At 37.9% G+C, this 13,603-nt stretch overlaps 1 protein-coding gene across 7 annotated transcripts in view; it reads right to left on the bottom strand.

The window, feature by feature from the left end:
- Positions 1 to 7,336: 7,336 nt before the first annotated feature.
- LOC134212511 (calphotin-like) overlaps positions 7,337 to 13,603 on the bottom strand; it is a 314,355-nt gene continuing 308,088 nt past the window's right edge. For all 7 annotated transcript variants that reach the window (XM_062690462.1, XM_062690461.1, XM_062690457.1 and 4 more), the window contains one exon: positions 7,337 to 11,435. In XM_062690462.1, the coding sequence (XP_062546446.1) occupies positions 11,367 to 11,435 (69 nt within the window). In that variant the 3' untranslated portion in view covers positions 7,337 to 11,366. The remainder of the gene's footprint in view (positions 11,436 to 13,603) is intronic.

Here is a 13,603-nt window from a genome sequence, read left to right on the forward strand (position 1 = left end):
GGTTTTGCGCGGCATAATTTGCTTTCTTAGTTGTGAGTTGGTAGAAACAAATAATGGAGAGTCGACCGTATTAAATATAATGAACAGTGGGAGCATGCGATTAACTGATGATTATTCGTTCATACCCTGAAAATTGTTGATGGCTAAATGGATAACAATAATAATTATCATACGTTAAAGTATAAACTGTAATGTAAAATGTTATTTGATGAATACAATATATATTAATATTATTAGATTTTCTTTGTATGTAGTTGCTTGTTTTGTATTATCCCTTTATGATGAACACTTCTTTGGATGTTTAGCTGTCCGTAATGAAAATGAAACTAATATGATGTGATATATATAATTTTTTTCAAATATATTTTTAAAGGAAACAACTTGACCTCCTGATATATGAATTTAGGGAATAAATACAATATAATCGTCGACGACGATAAAGACGATTTTCGAACTCCCGTAGACTGCTTATGGTTGGTGATGTGTAGCCATGGACCGAGCTGAATAGATACAACCTCTATTTACCACTCCGTCTTTAGCCTGGTTTGGACAAACAAATAGTAAAATAATCAATGCAGTGAACTATTCTTATGAATATGACTCTTGAATATGACACTTTAGAGAGCATCTAGAGAGAGTTAATTTGTAATAAATGTAATACATAATGAATAAGATAATTTAATAACACGTTGTGTTGTAACAAGCTTGCAATGCTTTTGACAGACGATGATTAGCATTTCGTTTGATTTGTCACTGTGATAATGGGCATTTTTTGGCCTTATTTTCTCTAATTCTGAAGATACAATGTAGCATGAAACGAGCTCACCCATTGTTAGTGGTTGATCCAAGTCGTAGGTTCTTGACACTCAAAACTAGCGGAATAATTCCCTTCCAGTCAGCTCCGTCAAATTGTTATGTTTATTTAAATCTCAGCTGATTGAACTGCGTATCACTTGCGTTAACTTCATACACAAATTTCACCTGATTTCACTTGTAGGTTTACAAAAATAACAAACCGTGCCACCATCAGCCAAATTGAAAAATAACGTAATGACAGCGCTTTGTCAGTTGCTATAAAAGCAGGTGAAAACCTTTGTAGCTGCATTACAAAAATCAATAGCTCATACATGCTGTGCACAGCTTCGGCAACAAAAATCAAATATAAACATTGCGGTTTTGACGTTCCATACTGATAAGCTATTAAAAGAAGCAGTATAAGGTTTACTTAAACGTTGTGTAATCTTCAAAGATACAGAAGTTGCCTAGAAGCTTCGTTAGTTCATTTATAGCGCCATTACGCTATAGTGCTATAACAACAGCGAAAAAGTTTTCATTGTGAATGCTACTCACCGTAATATGGGAAGTTGCTAACAAGCAACTCAATTACATACATGAGCTCCTAACCGATGAGCTTTGTTGCTAATTCAGACAGAGCTGTTTTACACGCTAAAAATGAACTACTCAAAATTGAGTCGAATCCGACTCATTTTCATTAAAAACGGGACAACTCAAAATTTGAGTAAAAGATACTACTACAATAAAATGATGATTTCGCGAAAGTTAAGCTTGGCCTTCCATCAATTTTTAATATGACAGATGCGAATCAAGTTTATCTATCTATCTAAGTGCATTTTACGACAAACAGACTCCTAGTTTAAGTGCAATCATCATTTTATTGAAGTAGTATATTTTACTCAAATTTTGAGTTGTCCCGTTCTTAATGAAAATGAGTCGGATTCGACTCAATTTTGAGTAGTTCATTTTTAGCGTGTATGAATATATGAAAGCTGCATAAACGATAAAAGATGAAATATATTCGGTACAAACTGACTAGCTGATAGATATTTGGGTAATAGTCGAGTTGAAGTTTAATGGATTATTTGCGGAGGCTTTTCTTTTATTCAGCATTGGCTGCTTTTATTCAAAAATTATACAGCCAAAGGCTAGAAGTTGAAGCTTTTAGCACCAAAATTGTTAGTTGGGTGAATTCCACTAGTAACGGAGTTATGGCTATAGATTCAGTAACCTAGACTAAATGATAACAAAATTCCAATCATTTAGTTTAAGTTATTGCAACTAGCGCTCTAACTCTGTTATTAGTTGAAATCTAATAATGAACCATTAAGCAAAGTTGTAGAAAAAACCTACGCACTAGAAGTCCACCATACAACATTATTTGAAATTCAACTTCTGGAATTTCCAATTTTTTGCGTGACGTCACTTTATGGATCTTCCCTAATATCAATGTCGCAAATGGAACAGCTCTGGCAAACTACATAACAAATATGGCAGGATAGGAGTGACCACGTGCATGGATCACGGCCATGGGCCACACGTTTGTATTGCTTTGATGATGCTGTACCGAGTGGTACTGTCATTGATATTAGTTTCAATACCCCTAGCTGGTAGATATTGTTCTAAGCTTTTGAGTGCTTTAAGGACTTTAAGGATGAAAACGCCGAAAATGCTGGAGATCACTCATTTAATCTAATAGTAACATAATTTTGCTAGCAATTATTCGAGTGGTCCAAAATATGTTCATTAGATGGTCCAAATTAAAAACAGGTGGTCCAAAATTATATCTAACATATCTTCAAAATTTATGATAGTTTGTCTCTTTCGGTGGGATTTACAACATTTTTACCTACAAATCCTACCTAGCATTCATCACTTTTTAGTTGCTTAGGCAATTGATCAAACATTATTACAAAATCTAACTTTTATTCGAAAAAATGTTCGGCCATCTCCTAAAGTGTCCAAAATATCTCCCTAACCCTATTCTGCAATATCGAAGACACTTCGAGTTTTCCGCCCGATTGGATGCAGGGCGTCTTAGAGAAGGTCCTGAAAAAGGGATTGGTGGGACATCATGTTACAGTGCATTGTTCTCAAAGTTCTGTGCAAAGTTATCCTAAATCTGATTCAGAAGAAAAAAAACACAACTCTCCGACAGCGACCAAGATTGCGCCCCAGAAGATCTCATGTGGACCATATAGTTACCCATATCATCCTGGTACAAGTCAACGAATTCCAAGATTAGCGCTTCACAGCAAATGAGCCTTCCAAATAAACGATAGATTAACAAACTCCAAGATTCTCTCTATTTGGTACGAAAATCTGTGGGGCACTCTTAGAAGCACGACAGTTCCCAATAAAATCGTCGGCCTCAGCTTTGTCTGACCCCATTCGAGTAGCCGCTAGAGTGATGAAAGGATGTATTCTATCTCCACTTCTGTTCCTCATCGTAATCGACATGTGGGTGCGATTGCCCTTGTACCAAACCGTGAGCTGCTCTGGAAGTCTATTACTATGAAGCATCTAAACTGCCGTCATATGCATATTTGTTTCATATCTGCTTGGATTTCCTGTAAAATGCAAAGTAAGCTGAACGATATGACCGAACGCTCCTTTATGGCTGTTCTCACCATCAACGTCAACGAGATCAAATCGCTGGAAGTCAACAGAAACAACCCCAACTTTACAGTAGCCGGTCAAGCAATGGAGATGGTGGAAACTTTGAATAATCCTCCAGGGTAGAGGCTGCTGAGGAGTTTTGGATTGCGCGGCTGAGACTCAATCTATTCAGGCGGGTTGATATGAGTTTCAAACACCGATCTAATTCTGACTTTCCAACCATGCAGCAAACCAAACTCAAAATCCTTTCATTTCCTGAATTCAAACCCAAATGAGCGGAGATTTAATATACTTTAGGCGAGGAAATAAAATCGGAACCAACTCAGACTGCTCCAAGAGAAAAAGTCTAACTCGAATCTGTTAAAAAGAAGATCTTTTTTGTTTATGGTACCATGGTTCATATTTTTTAGCAATTCAAATCACCAAATTTTGCTTATTCTGATCTTCAGTTGTCGTCAACACTGACTGTCCTGATAGTATAAAGGTTTTGGATCTTATCTCTAGGAAACTTAATAACTAGAAGGGTCTGACCTTGTGGCTTCTACGACGAAAGCCTCTTCGATGAGCGGTAAACTTTGCTTGCGGGCATGCTGGGCTTCAACGGCATTGGTTCTAGGATCCACACGTTGATGTTCACCGTTGGAAGCGCCAAGAGCTGTGGCACACACATGGAAGTTACACCGAGGCGTACGCGTGATAGTTGCCCCGTCGCAGAGTTGCAGAGGCATGCGTTTAGTGCTAGCTTGGCGTCAGTTCTGCCGATTCCCACGAGATGGTGTACGAGATTTCCAGTACTGATACGGGGTTTGACCACACGGTGGTGCTGAGGGGGCTCGGAGGCATATACTACTTGCGTTACATTACAATTGCTCACCCGGCCGACCCACAGGCTGAATGGTGGGTGATAACTTTTTGTGGAAAAGCGTGACTCTTGTCCGTTGCAGGTACCTGTAGATAGGAGAGTGTGGCCGCGTGTTGGACTCGACGTGCGTCACGCCGAAAACTGATTGCTCCGCATAAACACCCACGTCGAACAGTGGGGTTTTCTGTTAAACACAAAATCATTCATGGTAATTCACTTAAATATTCTTAATCAGTCAGGGTCATTGCTTACCTGTACCTGACAGCTGAAACTACACTAGCCAGTGGCGTAGCCAGAAAATTGTTCTGGGGGGGGGTTTCAGAACATTTTTTTTGGAAAACAAAGTTTCTTCTAAAAAATTTGTCTCTTGGGGGGGGGGGGGTTGTTATGCCCAAAACCACCCCTGTGGCTACGCCACTGACACTAGCTATTAAGGCTCAAGGAACGATGGGCGATGTACCATCGGCCGTGTGTCGTCTGTCTCTTTCCGTCCTTCGAAAAATTGTGATTGTGGTAGTTTTAAATTAAAAAATGCAGATTTATGTAGTGGTTTGATGCCGATCAGTGTTTCCCCTTAAGGGCAAAGAGCTAGACCTTACTAATGTGGCACAGATCAGCGCTGCGTGCCACTAGTTCCCTCTTTTACTCTTCCACTGATCTTATGCAACGCAAATAGTGACCTCACTATTTGCGTTGTGACGTGACCACATAATACCACAATCAGTGACGTCACTACCGTAGCGCATCGAAATCCGTACACTTAAGCACCTTGATATATGAAAAGGTCATTAGAAAATAAGAATCGAATGTAAATAAAACGTTTTTCATTGACATAGGAGCATGAAGGCTTCCACTTTTGAAGTGTTTCACATTTACTCATTGAAAACTACGAAAAACATAATAAAATAATGAATAAAATCAACTACTCAACATCCGTACAGCTATTTTTTAATTAATATTTAAATTGAAACAGACTGATTGACTAAACTACAACTGTAAATAGTTCGATACGCACATTGAGAAGCGATCCCTTCGGTTTGTATTCCGCTTATCTTATGTAATGATTCGCAATTAGCAAAGAAACACAGTTACTTTTGGTGCAATAATGCTCTACTCGAAAACAAAATGGCGGCAGAAACTCCGCGTTTGGTGGGTGGCGATTTGTTTTCAATTTTTGTTGTTTTAATTTCAAAACCTTCTTCCCATGTTTATGCCCTAAAAGCTTAATGCCAAGTATCTGAACAGAACAGGATAAATTATTTCTACATTAATTACCTTTAACCCCCTTTAATTTATTGATATCTCATGAAGTGGACGGATTTCGGTCCCGCACGGTATTTGCGTTGCATAAGAACAGCGGGAGTGTGAAAGATATGACTATTGGTACGCAGTGCTGATCTGCGCCACATTAGTAAAGTCTAGCTCATTGCCTTAAGGGTACTTCGAGAGCAGATTTAGTTTCTTACTTAAGAAATTGGTTTAATTTGGAATAATATGTTCAAATTATCTCACAAGTTATATGTATAAGCTAGGCAAAAACTCACTTCCACGACCAAGTGCAATTTGCTCACTTAGCACTTTTTTAGGTTTGTCTGGAACGGGCACTTATATTGACTTTTCCGATCAACGAGTTTACTTGAAAAGGTCTGATTTAATTTTATAAAAAACTTATATGTCACATTGGTCAGAATGCTCGGAACGGTGAGTGTAGTTGACCTCCACAAACGTCAAATCAGAGACTAACCCGTAGGCAAGCTGGCTGCCATTACCGCTCGCGGAAATTTGGATACATTTTGTTATTTTAACCGTTAAAACTGAGTTATCAAAATTAGGCGATTACATAACAACAAAATTAGATATCGATTTGCTCTCAAGCTTTGCTCGGGTATTGTCTGATTTTGAGATTATGCGGAAAACAAAATAGCGAAATGGACAAAATTAGCAACTAAAAGTTAGGCGGTTGCAGATGCCCAGAAATCTAAACGAGATCGGTCATGGTACTCGTTTAAAGCTATAAAATCAAAAGCTCAACGGTCTTTGCATCCACAGGTAGGTGACGCATCGGCTGCGTGGAGGACTGTATTTTTAAACATTCATCGCATGATAAGTGTAACATTATAGCCTGATTTTCTAAAAAAATGCACGCGACCCACGTACTCTTCAGGGAAGGTATTGCCGCGTTTTCTACACCCCATTTATTTGATTCTCATGGGTGAATAGCTTTGCGGTGTATCGTTTGGCCCGGCCGTACCTTTCGACAGTGATTCATCGCGTGAAGTTTTGTGCAAGTACCCATTTGGGAACATTACAAAAGCCGCGCAGTGTATCACATCCAGAGAATCTGACAATACATCTTGGCAACCAGTTAGCATCGGATGGCGTTATCAAGATTGACATAGGAGCGAAATACGTATCTGTCAAGGTACAATCAAGTGGTGGAATTAAATGGGATAGTACGAACTCGTCTTTTGACAAGCAATTAGATTTGTTAATGCACAAAATTGCGAAAATAAACTTTGACTTGAAATATGTGTTGCTATTCGCAAGTGAGACTTGGTGTGTATCAGCAGAGAACACGCAGAAACTGCAACTATTCATCAACGTAGATATTCGTTTCATAATTCGGGCCTGATGGCCTCACTCACAACTGGATCTCGAATGCTGAGCTTCATAGACGATGCCGTCAAAAATCGATATTAACAGAAGTTCGAGAGCGGCCACACATTACGAAACCTGCAAGCCAGCACTAGACCGGAATCCGACGGGACATCACAACAGGTTCAAGGCAACGTAGATTCAATCAAGAAATAAAACTTTTACTCAGCAAAACACCTTAAAATAATAACCTAGTACTGTTCAGACACAAAAAGAAAGATTTTAGAACAAAATAAATCGTGTTAATGATTTACCAAATGAGTACCAAATAAACGAATGAACGAAACAAAAATCGATCCATTTCGTATCAGTCAATATGGGCATATTCTGTGTGAATTTCTAGTATTTGAACAATCAGATGTTCAGGGATTAGTTTCGCTGAAATAAAAATGATCTACGCGTCCATTCAATTTTCTAGTATTTCTTCACTTTATTTTGATTTTTGTGTGGTTGTTGTTGTTCTAGTAGCAGTCACTGTTCGAATTGATGTATCTTCTTCTACAAATTCATTTCCCGTTTTCGTCTGAGACGTTTTCGTTATCTTTCTATTGTAATGATTGCAGTTCATAGTGGGTGTTGCAATTTGTTTCCGTTATTACTGTTTTAATTTCTTCTGAGCGCAACCGAGACTCCTCCTTCTTCACCGTTCACGTCGCTGCTGGCCAAATAAAGAAAAAACCTCCAAATGTGCATCGATAAAGTACATTCGATCACAAAAATTGCCTTTACAAATACTTCCTAGTTTTATTTCGTTTGTTTGCGATCGTACAACCGAATGTGTGTGTGTTTGTCTCTTGGGCGTGTGTTTTTAATTAGTTTGTCTGTTTTATTCATCGTTCTAGTTTGAAATTGTTTATTCATTAAAAATTGACACATCGACGATAACATTTTCCCTAAACTGCGCGCGTGTATTGTTGGTAGGATTCGTGTGCTCGGATTTTTACTTTTGCTTTGATTCTGCTCTTGTTTTGATCCCGAGACGGAGGTATGCTTTTTAATAGTATGTTGCTATTTAAAAAGTGTATAATAGATCGTTCTCCAAATATTCATTTATGACATTTGAGTTTTTTATTTAGTTGGTGAGGTGGTTGCATTCATAGCGTGACGAATATCGTCACATTAGCCAATGTTTAGTGATCCAGAAAGATGATTGTATTTTAGTACAACCATGTTTTCAATTTCATATATTTAATGAGATTCAGCAGTACTGTTCCTAAATGTTCGATATGTGCTGCAAGTGCTTGTCTTATATGGGTAATGGGAAAGGCAATACGCCTTTCGAAATGATGTAATTTTTCTATGACGAAGTATAAGGTAGTGGCACATTTATGAAATGCATGTTATTTCTTCTAGGGATGCAGCCGATCATTTAATCACATTTTGGCTAACTTGTCAGTACTTCAGAAGCTGAATTTTAAATACAATTGTATGGTGCAAAGTGGCGGTACTATATTTTCCCTGCAACCAATCATTTAGCATATTGAGCAATACTAAAGTGCACCGCTGATTATATTAGTCTTTAAGCAATGTACTATTAAATAAACTGCCCATGATCGCATATCAGTCCCACCTTTGCTGATCTTTTCAATCCTTTGGAACAAATATGCGATTATGAGTAGTGGAATGTTTTATTGGCAAATTAGTCAAATTCTGACTAACACGAAACCTGTTTTCGAATCCACATTATTGAGGAAGAAATAGTTTTCGGATTATTATAGAATCAGGGTGTGTGTATAATTGGGATGTTCTTATATACTCACTATATAATATGGACAAAAGCAGCGGAAAGAGATAGGGCAAAAAACCACGGAAATGTAGGCTAGGTGTACCAGTTGTGGCTATAGCACCAGTTGTCGCACTAGTGCTTTATATGCGAAATGGCCAATCAAATCACCGCAAACCAAGTTCAAATCGATAAAGCATATTCATATGATACGATAACACCTTTGATTTCCTCCCGAACAAGCAAAGCATAATTGTAAAAATTGATTTTGCTTAATTTTTGACGTCCTTTGCACCAGTTGTGGCACTAGTGGTCCCTATTTGGCCAGTCCCATAAGAAAATAATGGGATTTGCCAAATAAGGAACCAAAATTAAGAATAGTGCCACAACTGGTGCATGCGTTCCTATTATGGATTAATCAATTTTGAGGATAATAACAAATTTTATTGTGGTTTTCACAGCTGTACTAAGGAGCAGAAAGTAAAATCTTTCGCTTGATATATAAAGTCCACCCACATGCCTTTTACTTATTTTTTTTTAAAATAGTTGTTCTTATGTATGGCGACAATTGGTACACCCACCCTATATTGTGGGTCGTTCCGCGCAAATGCATACTTTTAAAGAAGCATCATCTACTCTTCTGCCTTATTCCGGACAAATGCGTACTTCTTAATAAGGCATAATCTGCTCTTCTGCCTCATTCCGGGCAAATGCGTACTTCTGAAGAAGGTGTCATACATACTTCTAAAGATGGAATAATATTCATACTCAAATAGTCGTTGTTCCGTATTTGAAGCATCTTCCCAACGATTATGCCAAATGGTCGTTATACCAACACCCAACACATTTAGTCAATAGGCCTTTAGACATTTAGCAAACGGCATTATGCTAAATAGCATTATCCTTGTATGCATACGCGATGCGGATTGTAGCTTTCGTCCGAAACCTTTATCATGTTAAATCGAAAATTCACCGTGAAAAATAATAGACCGAAAAGTATGGTTCACCAAAACGAATCTTCATGCTGGACCACTGCGCACTGGTGTCAATAAGTCTGGTTTTGATGGCAGTCTTTTTGCGTTGTAAAAAACTTCGTGGGATCTCGTGTCGTTGGTGGCACCATGCGCCCGCCTCAAGCGTGCTTTGGCTAAAATGTATAACTCGCTCTAGAAAAAAGGTACATCCTCTCGTCTTAATTTAAGCCTTGACTTCATGTTCTTTTTACCAGAAGAGGACGGGGTGTAAAAAACCTTACGGGGCAATGTGGCGCTTGCTTGTAAAATGGCGTCTCTCTAAAAACAGAGATCGACCCAAAATGGTGGTGATAAATGGTCGTCATCTCCGCGTCGGGATTTCGGCTCAAAATGTGTTCTGTTAGTGTGTTTATGTATGTGATTTTTGTTTATGTCTCGTCTGTTTTTTCTACTATTGATAAACCTTTAAAAACTACAGTTATGCTTTTTTTGTGTGAATTTTTGCTTCGTTTTATGACATGTACTATGAAATTTTGGATTAAATATGGACTTGCTTTTGAATTCGATACGGCTAGAATTATGAAATTTTTTCGCTCTCTCTTTCTTTCTACCAGCAAAAATGTGTGCCTACTCCTTCTCATGCTTCAATCTTGTTTCCTTTCTTTGAAATAGAATTTACAACAAAGATATAAAAGAAAAGAACTTACGCTTATGTTTACATTTTTTCTTCGAAAAAAGTTTATCATTATAGGATAATTTATCAATTATCAATTAAACTATAAATATTAATCCTTTTACATGTATAAAGTTGCGCCCCAGTTGTGACGAGGTGGAAGATAAGGACCGGCCAGAAGATGGTACAAGCTTGCTTCAAACTTTCCCTTTCGGAGATCATCTGGTACGTCTCACTTCCCCTCGTCTTCGTTAGCCGCTACTTCTTCTCTTCAGCTTCCTTTTATTCATATTTCAATAATATCCCCAGGTTTTGTGTGTTTCTATTCTCCCTAGTTGCAGAAGAAATGAAATTGTTTGCTTCGTTTTCGTTTTCATCAATCATATTTTTTTATTTGCTCTCGTTTCTATCTTGTAAAATTGGACAATGCAATTATTATGGACAATCAGTAGTAGTAGCAGTAGTAATTACTTCTCATAAACTTATCGCTTGCAGCTTGAAATATTTTCTCTTTTTATATCTTTTTTCACTAAACTTAAAGAAAAAAAAAACATGTGGTGCCTCTTCCTTACAAAATATCCGAAAAAGACCGATGCGTCTCGCTCGCTCTCTACAACACACGCACATCAAGTGCTCTTTCCACTTTAATGCGATTTTATCATTAAAATCGAAACCCTTCTAATATATGCTTTATCTGAAAGTATTTATGGAGACATGCTTTTAAATATTTTCATAAAACTAATTATAATATAACTTTAAATTTTTAAAATGTGTAAAAAGGTTTCCTCTGTTCGTTTGTTTTTATCAGTGGTGTGCTGAGGTCTGGATATTTATCTCGATCGTACGCTGTTTTCGGGTTTTCAAAAATTGTTTTCTGCTTGCGTTGTTCATGAATCTGTTGTTGTGGTTTGTGTTTTCCCGATGTATGCCTTCCCCCATTTCGGAGAATCTGATGCCTGATGATGGTTTCGGTTGATTTTGTTTTATTTCATTATGTCCTCTTGCGCACATCGGTATTTATATTTACGTTTACAGTTAAAGAATTAATAATAATAATCAATAGATTTATTCAGCCGTTACTTCTGCTGCTGGCGGAGGTTGCTGAAGTTGAGCTGCCTTTTCTGGAATTTTCTCCTGTGAATGAAATAGACGAAAAACGTATTAACGGTTTATAATGACTGTAAGTATGGCTATTATACAAATTATATTTCACATCATATCTGTTACAACTAAATCTACATAGCCTTTTTGACATATGTGAATTTGAGACATTCATATTCCCAATCCCGACATTGACATTTCCCAAAATCCCATTCTGCAGAATGATCCAGAGCGATATTCACCAGAATGAATTATTCTCCGAAAGAATAGCAAGAACTCTAGGACTCAGGGCTGACAATAGTCATTCTCGTCGTATGAAGAAAGCGGAAAAAAATAGTCTTCGTCATAACATTGCACGACGCAACACCTATTCGTTTTCATCGCGCCGCATGCGCATGACGATAGTCGCGAAACCAAAAGTTATGACGATTTTCGTCGTCATTTCTTCACACAATGGACGGACTGGTTTAAAACATAATGGTGTCTCAAATAAACAAATAGTAGGAACTTTGGTAAAATAAATGTATCGATGACATTCATAACACTTTCATAAGTTATTTCAAACTCATTATTACGAAGGATTAATAAAAATCTTCGCATGGCAGCTGCCGTTTGAAGAATAACGGTATGAAGTCTTCGTTATTCGATGTCGTCATGACGATTTGGTTACACGACGAAATCTAACCTCGTGCGCGTCATTGACGATGTGTAGAGTAGCAATGAAGACACTGCAACTCGTCGCTACTGTGGCATTTCGTGCTATGATGATGACTAGGCTATGACTCTCTTCCCAGAAAAAAAATTGAATTCCTCGTTCTTATTATCTCATTGTGCCTTTCACATTCAGACTAGGTCGACAGTTTTTCATCTACACGCACAGCTGAAAGTATGCTCTTTTGGGGAGAAATATGCTCTTTTGCGGGAGAATGGGACTACCCACAAAAGGAGTAAAATTTGATGCATAAAAAGCATAAGTTTTACACATTTTTCCTAATTACTATGTCTGAAACTTGATTATGCATATGTACAACATGTGATAGATTTAGTTCGGAAAAGGTATTGGAGGGTAACCGCCCCTTCGGTGGGGTTTGATCCCACGACCCCAGTTCGCATGACAGGTGCTTTCCCACATGTTGTACATATGCATAATCAAGTTTCAGACATAGTAATTAATTTCCACTCCGGGTGGCTTAATACCCGGCATATAGGCAATTAACTTTGAATGTACTGACATTTTTCCTATTTTTATGCATAAAAGGCATAAAAGTTAATCATTTGTGAATAAAAGATAGTCATAATTGTGCATAATATTTAATCCTACTCCCATTCTCCCACGAAAGAGCGTATTTTAAAGTCATAATTGAATACGTTATAGTCAAAAGAGCTACTTCAAAGTGTTTTGAGTGTAAACTTTTTTAGCAGTTTTCAAAAAAACGCATTTTTCCGGAAAAGCCAAAAGTTTCTTCTATGCTACAACGCACGTATTGTAGAAATGATTTTTGTTTTCGGATTAGAAGATCTTACGGTCTTACGTCGACGAAGATATATAAAAATTTACCTTGAGACAAATCCTCAATGAACTCGGGGAGTACGACTTGCAGCCACATCATCTGTTAAATCATTCCGAAGCAACGCAACGATACTTCTAAATCAGGGGCACACCTTGATTCTAGTTTTACTAAATATAATAATAGTGAAGGCTTTCAAAATATGTGACGTTTTGCTATCATTTGGCGAGGCATCATGTGGCTCTGTATTGCCCTCAAAGTGCTGCCGAAGTGAGCCAAAGCAGAATAATGGAGATCTATGCGACGACTTTCAGCCGTACAATATTTTGCAGACCGTGAATCCGGTTTACACATTTTTACCGTACATGTCAATGCTTAAAAGAATCGATAGAACATCTTCGAATAAAAGCAGCGAGAAAATTTTCTTTATATTGGTCATCTAATCACCCTTCGAACTCTTTTAGTACCGCCATCTGGGGTGACAATGGGCCTGGGGGGTGAGAATGGGTCATCGCTCTCACCGGCAGTCTGGAAGTCGTAGGGCAAAATCGTTGAAAAAGGTCTCTTATATTTTAGTCCTCTTGCCCTCAGATACATTCAATCTATTCTACAAGCATTGTAAGTGGTTGAAACAGTGACCCATTCTCACCCCCATTTGACCCATTGTCACCCCCGACGACGGTAGTTCACGTT

Source organism: Armigeres subalbatus, chromosome 2 (assembly GCF_024139115.2).
Source record: "Armigeres subalbatus isolate Guangzhou_Male chromosome 2, GZ_Asu_2, whole genome shotgun sequence".
NCBI lineage: Eukaryota > Metazoa > Arthropoda > Insecta > Diptera > Culicidae > Armigeres > Armigeres subalbatus.